This window comes from Rhinoraja longicauda, chromosome 1, assembly GCF_053455715.1.
Source record: "Rhinoraja longicauda isolate Sanriku21f chromosome 1, sRhiLon1.1, whole genome shotgun sequence".
Taxonomy (NCBI): Eukaryota; Metazoa; Chordata; class Chondrichthyes; order Rajiformes; family Arhynchobatidae; genus Rhinoraja; species Rhinoraja longicauda.
The window spans coordinates 95,993,107-96,013,416 of record NC_135953.1 but is presented as its reverse complement, the minus strand read 5'-3'; the positions used below and the strand labels follow the sequence as shown (position 1 = coordinate 96,013,416).

Here is a 20,310-nt window from a genome sequence, read left to right as displayed (position 1 = left end):
CAGGGGTCACAGATTAAGTATAAGGGGTAGACCGTTTAGGACTGAGATGAGGAAAAACTTTTTGACCGAGAGAGTTGTGACTCTGTGGAATTCTCTGCCACAGAAGGCAGTGGAGGCCAATTCACTGGATGTTTTCAAGAGAGAGTTGGATATAGCTCTTGGGGCTAACGGATTCTAGGGATATGGGAGAAAGCAGGAACGGGGTTCTGAGTCTGGATGATCAGCCATGATCATATTGAATGGCGGTGCTGGCTCAAAGGGTTGAATAGCCTACTCCTGCACCTTTTATCTACGTCTATGTTTCTATGACTGTATTCCCTAAAACTCTGTCCGTGCTCTGTCCGCCAAGGCCTGCTGGATCTTTTGGTTGCTAAGCATTTAAACTCCCCTTTCCATTTACATCCACATTTCTCAATTCCACTCGATATCCTCACTGAATGTCCTTCAGTAATTTAATCTCAGACTACTGACGTTATGTTCACCTTAGTCATTAAAGGAACTCCTCCTCCTCTGTTACCCTCACCTCTATCTCGCCTGTAGCACCTCTCTGGTGGAACATTAAACTGCCAATCCAATCCTTCCCTTCGCCAGGTTATAATGTCCCGTTCACATATACCTATTCATGCCCTGTGTTCATCAAGTTCCCAGCATAAATATCACCAACAGTCTGTGCTGGAGGCTAGATGTCAGGCCTCTAATATTGAAATAAATGCAATTTAATCCAACCGTCATGCCCTGCCTATCCAGTCTTCTGAATTAGCTCTCATTGATTTTTGGACTGACTTTCAGCCTTCTACCTGCCTCACTACTGCATGGGATCCCATATCCCGATCAATCTAGTTTTAACCTTTCTGAGTAGCACTCGCCAACCTGCCCTCCTGGATATTCAAAAGTTCGTAAGTGATGGGAGCAGAAATAGGCCATTCGGCCCATCAAGTCTACTCCGCCATTCAATCATGGCTGATATATCTTTCCCTCTCAACCCTATTCTCCTGCTCCCCATAATCTCAGATACCTGTACTAATCCCTGCTGATAATCAATAATTAATATTGGTCCAGCTTCAGTTCAGGTGAAACCCTTTTCTCTTGCACAGGTCACCCCTGCTCCAGAAGAGATCCCAATGATCCAAAAATTCGGAATCCCTGCCCCTTGCACCATCTGTGCATTTCCCTGTCCTATCATCCTATTCGTACACTCACTTGCACATGGCACTGGGAATAATCTGCAGATCACTACCATGGAGGTCCTACTTTTGAACCTTGTCCCTTTTCCTACCTCTGCATTTATGCCAATATGCACGATAACATCTGGCTGTTCACCCTCTCCCTTGAGAATGCTCTTCAGTCACTCCGAGACATGCTGGACCCTGGCACAAGGGAGGCAAGACACCAGGATGGTGTCCTGTTATATGACACACTCATTCTAGGATTCATTCTCCCAGATAATACTGAGGTCGTCCAGCCACAGCAATTGTTGCCTCAAGTAGTCAGGACTGCTCTGCAGTTGGACACACTTCCACAGGCATAGTCGTCAGAGACTCTGGAAGTCTCCTTGACTTCTTCCTAGTGGATTATTTGGGTACGTTTATTTTCAATTGTGACAGCATTTGGGGCGGCACGGTGGTGCAGCAGTAGAGTTGCTGCCTTGCAACGCCAGAGACCCTGGTATGATCTTGACTATGGGTGCTGTCTGTACGAAGTTTGTACGTTCTCCCCATGACCTGAGTGGGTTTTCTCCAGGATCTCCGGTTTCCTCCCACACTACAAAGACGTACAGGTTTGTAGGTTACATGGCTTTGTAAAAATTGTAAATTGTTCCTAGTGTGGAGGATAGTGTTAATATGCAGGGATCCCTGGCCAGCACGGACTCGGTGGGCCAAAGAGCCTGTTTTCACACTGTATCTCTAAACCAAACTAAACTAAACTAAAACTGAACATTAGTAAAGAAGCAGATGTAGTTACACCAATATAACTGATGATTGGATTTAAGTGATGTAGTTCTGTATATGCACATTCTTTCTTGGAAGAAACATCGACCTATTGAGGTACACATCTGATAATACCAGATCATACTGATACTGGATGTCTGTAGTGTAGCAGCAGTCCTTAAATTTCACACAGAGATCTAGTGTTAAAAATGAGTTACAAATGAGTCAGTATACTCCATAGTTTATAAAATAAGATAGAAAGTGCTAGGGTGACACTGCGGGTCAGACAGCATCTCTGGATAACATGGATAGGCGAACACAGAAGCTAGACACAAAATGCTGGAATAACTCAGCAGGTCAGGCAGCATCTCTGGAGAGAAGGAATGGATGATGTTTTGGGTCGAGACCTTTCTTCCTGACATTTCTACTGCATGGTTTATATCGGGTTTGCATTTCCCTGTCCATAGATGGCAAAATGTTTGCAATGATAATAATTCTCCCTGGAACTCTGACAATTCTTGGCTTCACCGTGCATACAAATATAGGTAGTAGATATAAAACACTAGAAACAAGGAACTGCAGACCCTGGTTTACAAAAATATAGTACACTTATAGATAATATACATATAAATATAGATCATGTAATGTATTTACAATACATTTGTTACAATGCAAATTGATATTTAAGTTAACTTCGTTCAGGAGATTGCACTGAAACGATTGAGCTTTGAAACTGCAGTGGTCACAGCTGTCTGAGTAATGAAATTTGACTTTTAATTGGTGCAGAATTTGTGGGCTAGTCAAGTCACATGCATTTGTAATCTGTGGCAGTGTAAAACAAGTGAGGTTTGCAAAATGTCATTCATGGAAATGAAGGGAAATGTGACTGTTAAATACTTAAGGAACAATTTAAAAAGAAAAAGCCTTCCTCATGATTGGAGTGTGCGGCTTGTGCGGAGCTCCAGCAGAAGTAATGTTTTCACATTGATGCTCTAGATGGGTCCACGCCCTGCCACTGCAGGCTTTGGGGATGTTGTTGTTACTGCAGCATACGTAACGTCCATGCAGTGATTGGTTACAATGTTGATTAAGAGGAGCTGCAGGACATCTGCTGTGGGTGTGTTCATGCAGATTGTCCAGTCGTCTTGCAGCGCACGGCTGCATTGCTACACTTCCTTCTCTTTTATAGTTCAGTTAAGTAGGAGCAGCTGGAAGATAACTTGTACATTGTGGCCTGAGTTTGGGGAAACATGGTCCTACTCAGATTTGTGTAATTGCAAATCCTACCTGTAGTTGTAGAAGATGTCCTTCATAATATGCAATGAAAAAGCCAGTGGTTGTGATCACTGCAGTGCAGCATTCTTGGAGCCTTTTCATTGGTAAAATATGAGACGCAGTATTTCTGATTTCATGTTTTTAAACATTATACATTTTAAAACCAAATATTGCTGTTATACCTGAGGCTGGAATTCAAAATGACTGCTGATGAAAACACCAAGTCACTACATTTAATATGGTTAAAGCTATATTGTTAAATAGATTGTAACTGCAGACATTTACCTTGTCCCTGAGCATAGAGAATCACAGGAACAGGCAAGTTTTTATTTCTACCCACAGCCTTTGATGGAGATGTGGCTCTGGGGTTAGGTGGGGCAGAAGGAAGGGTAAGTTCAGCTGTGTTATTATCAAGTAAAATAAATAAATATTTTGGGATTAAGAATTGAATCACCACAGTCACAATACAATACAATACAATATATCTTTATTGTCATTGTACCCAGGGGTACAACGAGATCCACTGCAGGATCCGCCATATGCTTGCCCAGCTGAAAGAAAAACAGAAAATGCGGAAGCACTAAGCAGGTCAGGTAGCAAAATGAAGGATATTTTCAGGTTGAAGACTTTCGATCAGAAATGGGCATGCTTCTTTATCAGATTGATGGAAGTTATAAGGAAGGCCCGTGGGGTGCAATCATCCCTTGGTGGTGGGGGGAAAGGAAGAAGTGATGGACAGCAGAAAAAAAAAATCTGTTGATGGAAAATGGTGGGGCAAATTAATGTGACACTAACATTCCTCAAGTAATCTGGCAGACATTATGTAGGAAGGAACTGCAAATGCTGGTTTACACCGAAGATAGACACAAAATGCTGGAATACCTCACGGGTCAGGCCGCATCTCTGGAGAAAAGGAATAGGTGATGTTTTGGGTCGAGAACCTTCTTCAGACTCTAAAGATGGGGTTCAACCCGAAGCATCACCTATTCCTTTTCTCCAGAGATGCTGCCTGACCTGCTGAGGTACCCCAGCATTTTGTGTCTATCTTCTGGCAAAACATATGGTCAGGCTGGTTATTGAGAAATGTGCGTGGGATAATGATGGTAGAAGGAATGTGAAAATTAAGAGTAAAACAAACTATGGTGTATGGAAGTATAAAAATATAAATGATTCACACAGCAAAACTATTAGCGCAGGAAATTCTAAAGTTTAGTTCAAATATCCCTAGCTGTGGAAAATGGTGTGAAGCGCTATTGATGGTGCAAGGGTGATATTCCACCTATTTCCCAGCATATTTTATGAAAACAACAGTTTTTCAGATTAGTTATATAGTGGACTAAACAAATCGTTGGCAAGCTAAATGGATAATGTGCTCTATCCTAAAATTCGTAAATTTGCCGTCTTGTAAAATTCATTTGATTGGTTTATATCCCCTTCTCTTCATGAAATGCTGTCCCCACATTTCCTGAAGCCAACACTCTGTGGAGCCTGCAAATACTGCGTCATTCTCACTATGATCACCGTCTCCATGACAACCATGGCAACCACACAAAAAGCTGCCAGTGAGAGCAGGGAAAATATAAGGAGAGACACACACAGATCATCTTGCAGGAAGAAATCAAATTGGTGATCGCAGCAATGCCAAGTTTCTGCAAGCTGAAACATTGAAGTGATGTGCTCTGCAGCAGTTAGCGATCCGTCAGCAGAGACAGTGAGGAAGGAAAAAACACAGATGTCGCAGTGGGAACACTTTGATTCTTCTATGATTGGCAACTTGGTGTGAGGTTTGCAGCTTTCTTGACAGTAACTGAGAACATAGGTTGTATGTTGCACATATTTGCACCAGTTTCAGTCACTAATGAGGAAATGAGCATTGCACATGTTGATGGTGCCATGCACATGCCAAAGGCACTGGAATAATGAGTCCCATGCATAATATATATATATATATATATATATATATATATATATATATATATATATATATATATATATATATATATATATATATATATATATATATATATATATATCCAGCATTCATATGTAGAACATATAGCACTCTAGTGCATTCCAAGCATCCAACAGCCTTGTGTAAAAAACTTGCCTCTCTAGAACATTGAACATCGAACAGCCCTTCAGCCCACAATGTTTGTGCTGAACATGTGCCTAGCTGAACTGATCTCATCTACCTGCACATGATCCATATCCCTCTATTCCCTGCACCTCCATGTGCCTATGGTAATGCGTTCCAGGACCCCACCACTCTATGTAAAACACTTGCCCCTCACATCTCTATTAAATTCTCCCCCTCTCGACTTATAGCTATGTCATCTAGTGTTGAACGTTTCCACGCTGGAAAATAGATTCTGACTGTCAACCCTCTCGTAATTTTACATACCTATCAATTCTCCCCTCAACCTCTGACATTCCAGAGAAAACAATCCAAGTCTATTGAACCTCTCCCTGTAGCTGAAACCCTCTAATCCAGGCAGCATCCTGCACGCTCTCCAGAGCTTCCACATCTTTCCTGTAATGGGGCGACCAGAACTGCACGTAATATTCCATCTGCAGCATGATCAAAGCCCAATAGAGCTGCAAATGGGACAATTTCTTCGCATGCATACTTTCACATGTCCCTTTAACAATGTGATTTCATAGTCATCTATTGCAAACTATAATGTATTAACAGCTAGGATTATTTCATTCTTAGACATATTTCGCCCTGCCATCTTTTGCTCCGTCTATTTTGCAGAGTGGCTATTTCTTCTTACATATCCTTGTTCATTGTTCTATTACCTCAAGTTTACCATTTGTGCTTTGCTTGTAGCTGATATAATATCTATATATTAAAACTCTCATTTGTTATCTTGTTTGTGACTGAACTTCAGCCAAAATGGTACACGATAGTGCGACAATTTTAGGCCCACCCTACTCACCATTGTCACTTTAGTGATAATGCAAGTAGTTTTATTGAAATCGGTGTTATATTTTTAAAGTTATTCACATTTTAATGTTTAAAAGGGGGGGAGGGGGAGGGGAGGGGGGAGTGGGGGAGAGGGGAGGAGGGAGGGAGGGGGAGTGGGGGAGAAGGGAGAGGGGGGGTGAGGAGAGAGGGGAGGGGGGAGGACAGGGTGCTGCACCAATGCAGGAGAGGTTTGGGCCCAACGGGTCCACTTGGTCTAGTGTACAATAAACGGTGGGATCCTAAGCAGTACCGAGGAAGAGAAGCACATCTCTTGCCCAGTGTACATTGGCAAGGATTCTTGAACGTAGTAGCACAAATAAACAAGGCATTTATGCAGGCATATGGATAATCGCCTTCATTATCAAGGAGATAGAATATATGATCAATTAAAGAGATTATAGTACACTATTGTTTTTGATTCACAAGATTTTGGTCAGGCATTGAAAGGCATGTACTTAAGAATTTTGAGTTTTCCAGCACTGATACACTGGTAAAGAGAGAAAAAGGCACAGTACAGGAAGCAGATGACTGTAAAGAACAAAAATTGACATCAGTTGAGCAATCTCTATTTTCATTTTTTAATTTAATTTTGTTTGTTGGATGTTTTCTCCAGACTTGTTCATGCTGACAGACAGTTACATTTTGAATATGGGAACCCAGGAAACTGTTAATGATATTCTTATCAGTTTTGTATTGTCGCAGTAAATATTTGTGTTATTTAAAGAAACGTAGCACTAAAATTTGATTCTTCTGATAGTTTCAGAACAGCTCAATCAAACTGCTGGTTTAAGTATTCTTCAAATGTTACTTTTCCTTTAAGAATGCTGTACGTCAGACAATGTCACACTGTTGACCAAAGATACTAGAGGAACAAGATAGACCACTCGACCCTAAAAACCGTAGTACGTCAAGGCGCCATTTTAGTAGGCAGAAACTTACAGAAACATTTAAAAAGAAAAATAACAAAAATCTGTGAATTGACAGATGAGATATATTTTGCATTTTAATGGTATAATCACACATACTGTTCCTCAAAACACTTACACTGCGAGAGGCATAACGAACGGCGGGTTTTGCCTATTGAAATGGCTCCTTTGCATACTACACTTCAGTATAGGCGATTTCAACGGAGTGGGTCCATCTTGTTCCTCTAGAATCTTTGCTGCTGACTCCCCTGCTACAATGGAGGACACATACTTTGCTAAGTTGTATTGAATAACTCTACATGGAGAGGACCAAAGCATATGTTGTGAATGGAGTGTACCATGGCATATTGTGGAAAATAATTAGTAGTTGTCAAACTGTATTGAATTATATAACTCAATAGAATCAGTCCCAATCCAGCAGTGCTTTGGACTTGCATTGAAGATTGCATTATGTAGATTGGACACCCCTATAGTTTCTTGCAGACGATACATATTGTTTTTCATAGCGTTTGACGGCAGGAGAATGGGGTTAGGAGGAAGTGATAGAACAGCCATGATTGAAGGGCTGAATGGCCTAATTCTGCTCCTATCACTTATGACTTCATTTGTTGTGATTATTCAGTTACTGTGTCAAAATGTATCACTAATCAATGGTATTCCTTTTTTTCAGTCTGACAGCAATGCAAGCTTCCTCCGTGCTGCAAGAGCAGGAAACCTTGACAAAGTGCTTGAATTCCTCAAAGGAGGCATAGATATCAACACATCGAATCAGGTATGCAGACTTTATGTCATCATGGAATGATTTCATAAGTTCCCTTCCCTATGATGTAACCATTAGCCAAGAATTTGCTTGGCATTGCTTGTATTTTGCTGCTATGCATAGATTTATTTCAGAAATGTTCAGATTATATAATAAATGCTCAAACGATCGCCGTGAGGGGGGAAGCTTTACACTGCAGGAAAATATAGATATAAATCGAAAATAATGACTGATGGTAGAATTTGAATTAAAAATAGAAACTACCACGAAGTAGGTGTTCATGTCAAAGGAGCAGAATTAGCCTATTTGGCCATTGTGTCGACTCCACCATTCACTAATGGCTGATCTATCTTTCTCTCTCAACCCCATTCACCTGCCTTCTCCCTGTAACTGTTGACACCCATACTAATCAGGAATCTATCAATCTCTGCTTTAAAAATACCTAAAGACCTGGCCCTCACAGCCGTCTGTGGCAATGAATTCCACAGATTCACTACCCTCTGACAAAATAAATTCCTTCTCATCTCCTTTCTAAAGGTACATCCTTTTATTCTGAGGCTGTGCCCTCTGGTCCTAGACTCAACCGCTAGTAGAAACATCCTCTCCACATCCACTCTATCCAGGCCTTTCATTATTTTGTAGGTTCCCCCTCATCCTTCTAAACTACTCCTACTACAGGTCCAGAGTCTTCAAATGCCCATTATAATTAAATCTGTCAAACGCTCACACAATCATCTCCGGGATCATTCTCTTAAACCTCTTTTAGATCCTCTCCAATGCCAGCACATCCCTCTTCAGATATGGGGCTCAAAACTGCTCACAATACTCCAAATACAATCTGACTAGTGTTTTACAAGCTTCAGCATTACATCCCTGCTTTTATATTCTAGAACTCTCAAAATTAATGCTAACATTGCATTTGCATTCCTTACTAACAATTCAACCTGCAAATTAATCTTTTGGGAATCCTACACCAACACCCCCAAGTCCCTTTGCATCTCTGATTTCTGAACCCTCTCCCCATTTAGAGAATAGTCTATGGCTTTATTCGTACTACAAAAGTGTATGACTGCACACTTTGCTACACTGTATTCCATCTGTGATCTTCCCACTCTCCTGACCTGCTGAAGTCATTCTGCAGATTCCTGGTTCCTATAAATCACATGCCCCTCCACCTATCTTCGTATCATCCACAATCCTGGCCACAAAGCCATCAATTTCATCGTCCCAATCATTAATATACAATGTGGAAAGTAGTGGACCCGTCTGCGGAATTCCAGTAGTCGCTGGCAGCCAAGCAGAAAAAGCCCCGTTTATTCCCTCACATTGCCTTCTGACATTTAGCCAAACTTCTATCCATGCTAGTATCTTCCCTCCAATTCCATGGGCTCCAATCTTGTTTTGCAGCCTTCTGACAAAGTGCACTTTACCCACATGTGATTTTTTTTCTATTACAAATCTCAAATTGTGGAGTACAGAGGCAAATAAATAAACAATGGATCTTTGTCCCAAATATTATGGAGGGCACTGTGTATCTGAAGAAATTTTGGTATCCTCTTTTATATTATTGACTAACTTACCTTCATATTTTATCTTTTCTCCCCTTATTGGCTTTTTAGTTGCCTTCTGTTGGTTCTTAAAAGCTTCCCATCCTCCATTTCCCCCTAATCTTTACAATATTATATGCCTTCGCCTTTACTTTTATGCTGTCATTGACTTCCTTTGTCAGCCACAGTCTCCTCATTCTCCCCTTAACATCTTTCCTCCTCTTTGGGATGAAATTATCCTGCATTTTCCGATTCCATCCCAGAAATTCCTGCCATCAATGCTCCTCTATCATTCCTGCTAAGGTCCCTTTCCAATCAACTAGCCAGCTCCTCCCTCGTGTCTCTGTAATTTTCTTTACTCAGCAGTAATACCGACATATCTGATTTCATCTTCTCCCTCTCTTTTGTCATAAAGTGGTGACAAAAGGCAGACAGAATGCTTTCCTTTATTAATATAGATTATTAAATTAGTATAGAATATAAGGGTAGGAATGCTGTGCTCTAATTACATACAGCTGTATAGTTGGGCTACAGCTTAGTTATTGCATGCTGTTCTGCTCATTCTGCTATAGGAAGGATGTGATTGCTCTGGAGAAGGTGCAGAAAGAGATTTACTCGGATAGTGCCTGGGAGGGGTTGTTTCAGTTATGCGGTGAGATGGGATATGCTGGGTTTCCTTGGAATGGAGGAAGCAGGGGAAAGAGGCTGTGCTGGTCTGTAGTTTACCTTTCAGGAGGAGAAGGTGAAATCCATCTGTCATCTTTTCAGAGTAGCCAAGCAGGAAAGAATTAATTCAAAGGGGAGTCCAAAGCAATGCCAACAGGCTGTGGAATGCCTGGTGAATGCAGCAGCATTTTTGGAGCTTCCCATTCTCTTTCAAACATATTTTATAAATCATCCACCCATAGCCTGGTAAATCCTTTTAGAGAATCAGCCACTGTCAGTTTTGCGCATTATTGAGAACATTGTGAGGTTGTTGGCATTGCACTGGAGTTTGTTATACATTGTGCACGGGGAGGCTTGTGGCACAAGTTGTGGTAAAGGAAGGTGATAACATTATGTGTTTTTTTTTGCAAAAATGTCCCTGTTCCCACCAAGCGACATAGAAACCAAAATAATTATTTTGATACATAATTAATAACTTAAATGTGGTCCCAAGGTAAATATCCTAATTATTTTCACATGCCAGTCAAATCGTTGAGAAAAGTATTGATAATACGTCTTCCCTTGAGAGGAATTATTATTCTGAGCAAAAAACACACATCAGGTTTCAGGGCGGCCCACTCCAACGATAGACACAAAATATTTGAGTAACTCAGCGGGACAGGCAGCATCTCTGGAGAGAAGGAATGGGTGATGTTTCGGGTCGAGACGCTTCTTCAGTCAATTATCAGACTTTTGTTAAAACGGTCCTGGCAGAAGTTAGGGTACTGCCAATAAAACTCTTCCCCATTAGAACATAGAACAATACCACACATGAACAGGCCCTTTGAGCCACAATGTCTGTGCCAAATATGATGCCTAGACCATCACCTATCTACCCTCACACAATCCCTGTCTCTCCTTTCACCTTTGCCCCTTTCACCTTAAAGCTATGTCCTCTGGTATTTGATTTTTCCATCCTGGAAGAAATATTCTGTTTCTCTACCCTGTCTATGTCTATCATTAATTTATAAACTTCTATCAGGTCTCTTTTCAAGCTCCGGCAATCCAGAGTAAACAATTCAAGTTTGTCCAAGCTCTTCCTGTAGCTGATACCCCCTAATCCAGGTATCATCAGCAAATCAGATCCACATTTCGCACCCTTCTCTCACTGCCCTTAGCCAACAATTGACCTATCAGGAAACCACTCTGCCTGAGGTCATCTGTTACCAGCCCAGATTTGGCCTGGTCTTTTATTGCTTCCTAGTTTTAAGGTAAAACGACATACAGCATTGGAGAAACTCGAGACTGAATCAGACTGAAGAAGGATCTTGACCGATAACAATACCTGTCCATGTTCTCCAGATATACTGCCTGACCCGCTGAGTTTCTCCAGCACTTTGTGCCATTTTGTGTAGTAATCCACATCTGCATTTCCTTGTTTCATCCTGGTTTTAAGGTGATTCTAATTTATGTAAAATCTGACTTGGGTGAGTGTTTACGGAAAGTAACCCTTACATAAGTCAGGGAGGGTAGATCAACTACGGAAATGGGTGGAGAAATGGCAGATAGAGTTTAATTTGAGAAAGTGTAAAGTGTTACACTTTGGGATGTCAAATGTAAGGTGAAGCTTTGTGTTTGACGGCAAGACCATGAACAACATTGATATGCAGAGGGATCTTGGTGTCCTGTATCGCAGTAACCTGAAAGTGGCAACACAAGGATTTGGTGGTGAAGTAGGCTAACGATTTGCTGGCCTTCATTGATCGACATATTGAGTATAAGAATTAGGAAGTTGTCATGCAGCTTTGTAAAGTTTTGATCAGGCTGCATTTGGGGTATTGTGTGCAGTTCTGGTCGCCCCATTATAGGAAGGATATGGAGGTTTTGGAGAGGGTGCCGAGAAGGATTATTAAAATGCCACCTGAATTAGGTGGTATTAGCTACATGGAGTGATTGGACAAATTTGGTTTGTTTTGTTTGGAACATTGGAGCTTGAGGGGGGACATATCATAAGACTATAAGTGATAGAATTAGGTCATTCGGCCCATCAAGTCTACTCCGCCATAGATCATGGCTGATCTATCTCTCCTTCCTAACCCCATTCTCCTGCCTTCTCCCCATAACCTTTGACACCCGTACTAATCAAGAATCTATCTATCTCTGCCTTCAATATATCCACTGACAAGGCCTCCACAGCCTTCTGTGGCAAAGAATTCCACGGATTCACCACCCTCTGACTACATATATAAAGTTATAGGAGGCATGGATAGGGTAGATAGAATCTTTTTTTCCCAGGGTGGATAAATCAAATACTAGATGTCATAGCTTTAAGGTGAGAGCGACAAAATTTAAAGGAGATGTGCAGGGCCAGTTTTTTACACAGAGGGTGGTGAGTACCTGAAACTCCCTCCCAGGTGTTGTGATGGAGCCAGTTACTTGGTATTTAAGAAGCTTTTAGATGGGCACAATGGAGGGATATGGATCGTATGCAAGCAGATTACATTAGTTTATCTTGGCCTCATGTTCGGCACAGACACTGTGGGCTATAAGGCCTGTTCTTGTGCTGTTCTTTTCTACGTTCTATTTTTTTAAATGGAGAATTCTGCAAAATTGGATTTGAGACAAAGGGAAATCTTGAAGGAAGTTTGGGAGGAGGAAGGGAATTACTGCGACAGACAACGAGATAGTCTCAATCTCATTACCAAGGTACCCACAGGCTCCTCACACCAATTGGATTCGAGGGTAGTGGAGATTGGATACCAGGCAGGAACTAACCTTCCATTCCAAAATGACTCTGCAATTCTGGAAAGACTGTTCGTGGGAGGGCAAAGCTGATGGTGATTGACATGGAGCAGCTAAATCCTGCAATTTGAAGACAAAACTTTCTTACACCTTTGGCTAAAGGTTTCAGAGAATAGCATTTTGTATTTGGTACATTAAATTGGTGCAACTGAACAAACTGTTCATATTTATAAATGCTGTACGATTGTGCTCTAGTTTGACTGATACATATGATTTTGTATTGCAGAATGGCCTCAACGCATTGCACCTGGCAGCAAAGGAAGGACATGTGGATCTTGTGCAAAAACTTTTGGAGAGAGGTGCAGTGGTTGATTCATCGACAAAGGTAATATCTAAAATCCCCCAGAGAAATATCTCCTTTATGCTGTGCCTTGATATTTGAACTATCGAACAAATCAGAGATTTTGATGTCAATCAGCTCAGACAATATTTACTCAGGGTGGCACTGAAATTCCATCTTATGAAATTATGTTTTCTGTTTTTTGAGATTTATGCATCATTAATTTTTAATAGATTACTCTTGAGGCTGATAAGTACACAAGAAATAAAAACAGGATTAGCCTGTTCAATCTTCAGACCTATTCCACATATCAATAAGATAAGAGTCGATATATTGCTTCTGCTCCACTTCCCTGTACTGATCCCTGAACCCTTGATTTCTTTAATATCCAATTGATTGATTGATCATCAATGTAAATTGACTATTGAGAAACACAATTAAAATAATTTTCAGTGAAGGTCATCATCAAAAATTACAGCAGGTTCTTAATTAGCAGGGTAAGTGGGCTGAGGAATGACTAATGGTGCAAGGTATTGCATTTTGGGAAGTCAAACTCAGACAGGGTCTTCATAGTAAATGGTTGGGTCCCAGAGAGTGTTGTCGGGTTAGAAGGATCTAACGGTACAGGTGCATAGTTCCCAATTTTGGCTTGAAAAGTGCAGAGTCATTAATGAACTGAATATAACAATACTAAAGAGTGTGTTTAGGAGTTTAGACAATAGGTGCAGGAGTAGGCCATTCGTTCCTTCGAGCCAGCACCACAAGTTTGGAGGTAAGAGAATGATTCTTAATTGGACTTGGTTTTATTTGCATAGCCAAGGTCTCATGAACAAAAGGTTTGTGGGGGCAGAGCTGTAGACATTGTCTCTATGGATTTCAGCAAGGTATTTGATAAGGTTCTGCATGGTAGGCGGCTCTGAAGGGTTAGATCACGTGGGATCCAGGGAGAGCTTGGAGAGCTAGCTGACTGGATAGGAAATTGGCCATGAAAGGAAGCAGAGGGTGATGATGGAAGGTTGTTTTTCAGACTTAAAAACCTAAAGATTACAAAGACTTTTATAAATTTGGTTTTGGAAATTGTCACTAGTGTGTAGGATAGTGTTAGTGTATGGGCGATCGCTGGTCGGCACGGACTCGGTGGGCCGAAGGGCCTTTTCCCACGCTGTATCTCGAAAGTCCAAAGTAAAGTCTGGTGACATAAGAGCATATGAGGCATTTTGAGTTGAAAAGTGCAGACTCGTTAATGAACTGAATATAACAATATTAAACTGTGTGTTTGGGAGTATAGAGCTAAGAGAATGATCCCTAATTGGACTGGGGTTTTTTTGTTCTTGTATTTCATATCATATCATATCATATATATACAGCCGGAAACAGGCCTTTTCGGCCCACCAAGTCCGTGCCGCCCAGTGATCCCCGTACATTAACACTATCCTACACCCACTAGGGACAATTTTTACATTTACCCAGCCAATTAACCTACATACCTGTACGTCTTTGGAGTGTGGGAGGAAACCGAAGATCTCGGAGAAAACCCACGCAGGTCACGGGGAGAACGTACAAACTCCTTACAGTGCAGCACCCGTAGTCAGGATCGAACCTGAGTCTCCGGCGCTGCATTCGCTGTAAAGCAGCAATTCTACCGCTGCGCTACCGTGCCTCCCAGGGGTGTGGGAAAAGTTAAAATATACTTCAAATATGGTGAAAATGTTTACATCAACTCTTGCTTGAGTTTTACTCTGAATTAAATGAATTTAAGGGAATAACATTTGCTGGATGTGAAAGCAACAACCATGTTTTCTTCTTACAATATCTCACAAAATTATCAAGAGAAGCATATTCCGGCTGTATATATATGATATGATATGATATGATATGATATGATATAACATATCAAGAGTCTGAAGGGCCCAGCCTAAATCATCACCTATCCATGTTCTCCAGAGATGATGCCATTCCCACAGAGTTACTCCACCACTTGGTGTGTGTTTTTGTAATGTAGTAATAGTAGACTCAACAGAGTCTAGCTGTTATCTAACAGGTTTAGCTGTTATGTAACTTTTTAGCAGCTTAAAAGTACCAAATGAGATCTCAAAGTCTCTAAACCCATCAATGGAAAATTAACAAAAATAGCAGTTTGTGTTCCCCCTCTAGGCTTTTGAGTCAATTTATGCCAAGATTATGGAGTAACAAAGTCTTAGAAGTTGTGGCTTGAGTTTAATATTTTTGCCAATAAAAGCATATAAAAATCTGCGTCCTTTTAAAGAAAATAGCCAGATATATTTTCTCAAGTCAAACATAGAAACATAGAAAATAGGTGCAGGAGTAGGCCATTCGGCCCTTCAGGTGGTGCTCGCTCGAAGGGCCGAATGACCTACTCCTACACCTATTTTCTATGTTTCTATGCAAGTCACTTAATCATTTTCCTGCACAATTTTTAATTTAATTAATATTGAGTGGAATTAGCAGCGACTGAGTGAGTAGATTTGCTTGATGAGTGAAGCATGCTGATGTTTGAAGAGTGAAAAGATAATACCCAAGGGATTTTCTGGGTTAATTAAGATGAGGATCCAACTGCAGCTGAAATTGTATAATCAGCCAAAGGCAAATCAAGAAAGGCTATTGGCATATGCAATGACATAACAGAATGTCTGAAGATGGGCCCGACCCGAAATGTTACCTCTGCAAGTTCTGCTGAGTTACTCTAGCACTTTGTATCATTTTTTTGGCATAATAGAATGACTTGTTCTGAAGTTAATAGAACCAAACACTTGTCAAACAATTTAGAGTTAACCAAGAGTGAATTTTTGAGAAAATAGTAACACTAGCAATTTGGGATCCAATTAACTGTATATTATTAATTATATGTTATACATTTTAAACTGACTAAGCCAGTGGGACATAAACAAAGGGAACATTTTTCACAGGTTACCTTACTGTTTCCTCCAAAATGATGTAAAACAGAGACGGGGTACTAGCACACAGTTTGCTGAAAGGGGCTACACAGTCAGACAACGCGATGAGGAAAGCATATGGCATGCTTGTCTTCATTAGATGAGATATTGAGTACAAGAATTAACATATCATGTTACAGTATATGTGTAAGTACAGAAAGTTTATACGTATCAATGACCTAGACATAAATGTATATTAGCTGGTGAGTAAGTTTGCTGATGACACCAAAGTTGGACGAGTTGCAGACAATGAGGAATACAGTCAGATGATGCAGCAGGATATAGATCAGCTGCAGAAATGGGCAGGGAAATGGCAGATGGAGTTTAACCCGAGCATGTGTAAAGTGTTGGACTTTGGGAGGTTTATTTGGGAGTTTACAGTTTACAAGGCTCTTTTTGGCATTGATGTACAGAGAGATCTTGGAGTCCAGTTTCATAGCTCAATAACGGTGGCAACACAAGTAGATAGGGTGGTAAAGAAAGCATATGATATGCTTGCCTTCATTACTGGGGGCATTGGATATAACAATCAGGAAGTCATGATGCAGCTTTCTAGGACTTTGGTTAGGCCATATTTGGAATATTACAAGCAGTTCGGGTCGTCCCCAATAGATGAAAGATGGGGAGGATTTGGAAAGGGTTCAGAAGTTTACTTGAATGCAGCCTGGATTAGCTGAGTGTTTCAGCTACAGGGAGAGGTTGGATGGACTTGAATTGTTTTCTCTGGAACGTCGGAGGTTGAGAGGAGAATTGATAAGTATATAAAATTGATAAGTATATAAAATTATGAGAGGCATAGAGTGGGTAGAAATTCAGACCTTTTTCCCAGGGTGGAAATGTCCAACACTAGAGGGCATAGATTTAAGGTGAGAGGGGGAGGTTTTTTTACACAGAGAATGGTGGGGGGCTGGAATGCATTGCCATGGGTGGCGGTGGAGCCAGATACGATGGTGGCATTTAATAGGCTTTTAGATAGGCACACAAAAGTGCAGGGAATAGAGGGACATGGATCATGTACAGGCAGATGTGATCCGTTTAACTAGACATTATGTTCAGCACAAACATTGTGCGGCAATGAGCCTGATCCTGTTCCAATTTCTTCTATGTTGTGCAAGTCATTTGAGAGACCATATCTGCAATATGGTGTTCAATTCTGGTCACCATACAATATGAAGAATGTTTTTAAGCTATGAAGGGTGCAGAAAAGATTCACTAGGATGGTGCTGGGACTGGATGGAATGAGGTGTAAAAAGGGACTGGATGGGCCAATACTGTTTTCTCTGGAGCAAAGGAGGCTGAGGAGTGAACTTTTAGAGGATTGTAAAATCATGAGGAGGATAGTTAAGATGGATTGGTGGTGGATAGATGGAATGTGCTGCCAGAGGAACTGGTAGAGGCGGGTACAATTAGACAATAGACAATAGGTGCAGGAGGAGGCCATTCAGCCCTTCGAGCCAGCACCGCCATTCAATGCGATCATGGCTGATCACTCTCAATCAGTACCCCGTTCCTGCCTTCTCCCCATACAATGTTTAAAAGATATTTGGAAATGTTTGAAATGATTTGGATATATGGAAATGAGGGATAAATACAGGTATATGGACCAAGTTCAGGAAGACATCTTGGTTGGCATGGATAGAATCGAGCCAATGGGCTTGTTTCCATTCTTTAGTTTTTAGTTTAGAGATGCAGCGTAGAAACAGGCCTCCCCCCCAAACCCCAAGTTTACGCTGACTATTGATCACCTGTTCACATTAATTTTATCCTACACACTAGGGGAGATTTACAGAGGCCAATTAAGCTACAAACCCGCAGGTATTTCAGATGTGGGAGAAAACCGGAGCACCCGGAGGAAACCCATGCAGTCACAGGGAGAACATGCAAACTCCACACAGACAGCAACCGAGATCAGGATCCAACCCAGGTGTCGGGCGCTGAGAGGCAGCAGCTCTGCTGCTGCACCATTGTATCACACATAGTTCTGAATAACTCCATAACTCCTATTACATTTATTAAATTAATGCCATCTTCAAATAATTATAGTAAAATATTATATCTTCTGTTATAAAAGAACTATTAAACATGTAGTAGAAATTTTGCTGAACACTTTGTGCCCTCCTGTACATGAATATTCCTGCTCTGCCATTCTGATTTCCCCCTTTTCTTTGTCTTGAATAATGGTTGATAATTTTGCTTTTTTGCTCTTTATCCAGAAAGGAAATTCAGCCCTGCACATTGCATCTCTGGCTGGACAAATCAATGTGGTCAGAACGCTTATGAAGCAGGGTGCCAACATCAACTCACAGTCTCAGGTAAGTAACTGAACTGCCTTGGAGCGAAGACACATTTGAGGGAGGAAGTGGGGAGAAACTGGCACAAAATTAGTTTTTTGTTAAATCACCAAATATTCTGACAATGGTTCTTGTTGTTGATAAAGTGAAGAATCATTTTGGTTTGCAGATTTGAAATCTTATCTTTCACATTCAATTAGGTTATGATAGTTTGATTAATTTGAGTTCCTAACACAGAATGAATAAATTGTAAGTTAATTGAAGTTGAAAAAGAATGGTGTTCAGATTGATATAGAATGATCTTAGAGAGGTGTATAAAATCATGAGAGAAATAGATTGGGTAGACATACAGGGTCTCTTGCTCAGAGTAGGGGAATCGAAAACCAGAGGGCACAGGTATAAAGTGAAGGGGGAAAGATTTTATAGGAATCTGAGGAATAACCTTTTCAAACAAAGGTTGGTGGGTGTGTGGAACAAGCTGCCAGATGAGGTAGTTGAGGCAGGGACTATCGCAACGTTTAAGAAGCAATTCGACAGGTACATGGATAGGACAGGTTTAGAAGGATATGGGCCAAACGCAGGCAAGTGGGACTAGTGTAGATGGGACATGTTGGTCGATGTGGGCAAGTTGGGCCAAAGGGCCTGTTTCCACACAGTATGACTCTGTGACTCTAATACACCATGCTTTGTTGCATTTGCTGTTTCCAAGATTTTAAATTATTTAATTCATTTCAATTTTGAAGCTGTACATCTGCAAATTGATTTTTTTAATTAATTCATTAGAATAGTAATGTTTACAACTTGATTTGAACAACTTCTATCATAATTCCACCACTTCCCCCAAATCAAAGCTTTAGCTGTGGCAAATCCAATGGTAAAAAACTATGACTGTCTCTTTGTGCAATATGTAGAATGTTTCTTCTTTCACTCCTGCTTGGGCATCCAATTTTTCATTTTTTTTCTGGTGATTTGATGATTTGGTGATTGTACTGGTGCTACCTCCTGCTCCTGAATAGGACACGAATGTTTTATCATCTTTGCTTCCACCCATTCACATTCTCCAGACGTCATGGTTGGTGGCTGAGCCAAACCAGACCATGATGGAGAAGGTGAGGATAGACTCTATGAAGGCAGTATAAAACTGGACCATCATTGCTTTTGGAAGATTGTGGCCTTTGTATTTACTTTGTTGCTGAAAATTGCTGTTTTGAGGAGAGGCAAAACAAAGAGATCCTTAACCATCTTAAAGTGCAGCATCCAATTTTCATCAGGACCAGTGTCTGGTTCAGACTAATATTATGTTCATATTATAATAAGTTAATTATAAAATATATTATAAGTAATATTATAATTCAGTGACCAATCTAATAAAACAAATAATTGGTGCATGTGATACAGTTCACTTGCAGGTGGCACAAGGCATATGCTACAAAGTACATTAATTACATCGGTCATGTCGAAAATACTGTTTGAGAAAAGATCACCAAGATTGTTTTCAATAGGAACTCTTATTTTCTCTGCACTCATACTCACAATTTTTCTGCAAGTTAAGCAATGAGAGAAATGAAGTCTGTATCTCCAAATGATTTGAAATTCAGTTTTGAAGGAATATAAATTACTTTGAGCAATTTGTCATCCCCCTATTCACTTTAAATTCCTCATTTTTAATTGATTTTTAGTCAATATTCCTGATTTATCTCTTTACCTGATTCTTGTTAGCTTTGAAATAAACAAGGGTGCAAATTGGAGGAGCAAATTGAAGCAGAAATGCAAATGGGAGCAATATTACTGCCACTGCCCCCCTCCCCCGCCTAGCTCCAAATGCCAGATGCCTTATTCATCATTGCTTTCAGGAAATGACAGCAAACACAATACACTGGATTATATTGGGAAGCCATGCATAACTGATAATGTCATGATGCAGACACATTGCC

The 20,310-nt window shown here is 40.7% G+C and overlaps 1 protein-coding gene across 35 annotated transcripts in view; it reads left to right on the top strand.

The window, feature by feature from the left end:
• Positions 1-20,310, top strand: part of LOC144595313 (ankyrin-2-like) — a 447,988-nt gene that overhangs the window by 225,277 nt on the left and 202,401 nt on the right. For all 35 annotated transcript variants that reach the window (XM_078402942.1, XM_078402778.1, XM_078402935.1 and 32 more), the window contains 3 exons: positions 7,768-7,869; positions 13,078-13,176; positions 18,299-18,397. In XM_078402942.1, coding sequence (XP_078259068.1) covers positions 7,768-7,869; positions 13,078-13,176; positions 18,299-18,397 — 300 coding nt within the window. The remainder of the gene's footprint in view (positions 1-7,767; positions 7,870-13,077; positions 13,177-18,298; positions 18,398-20,310) is intronic.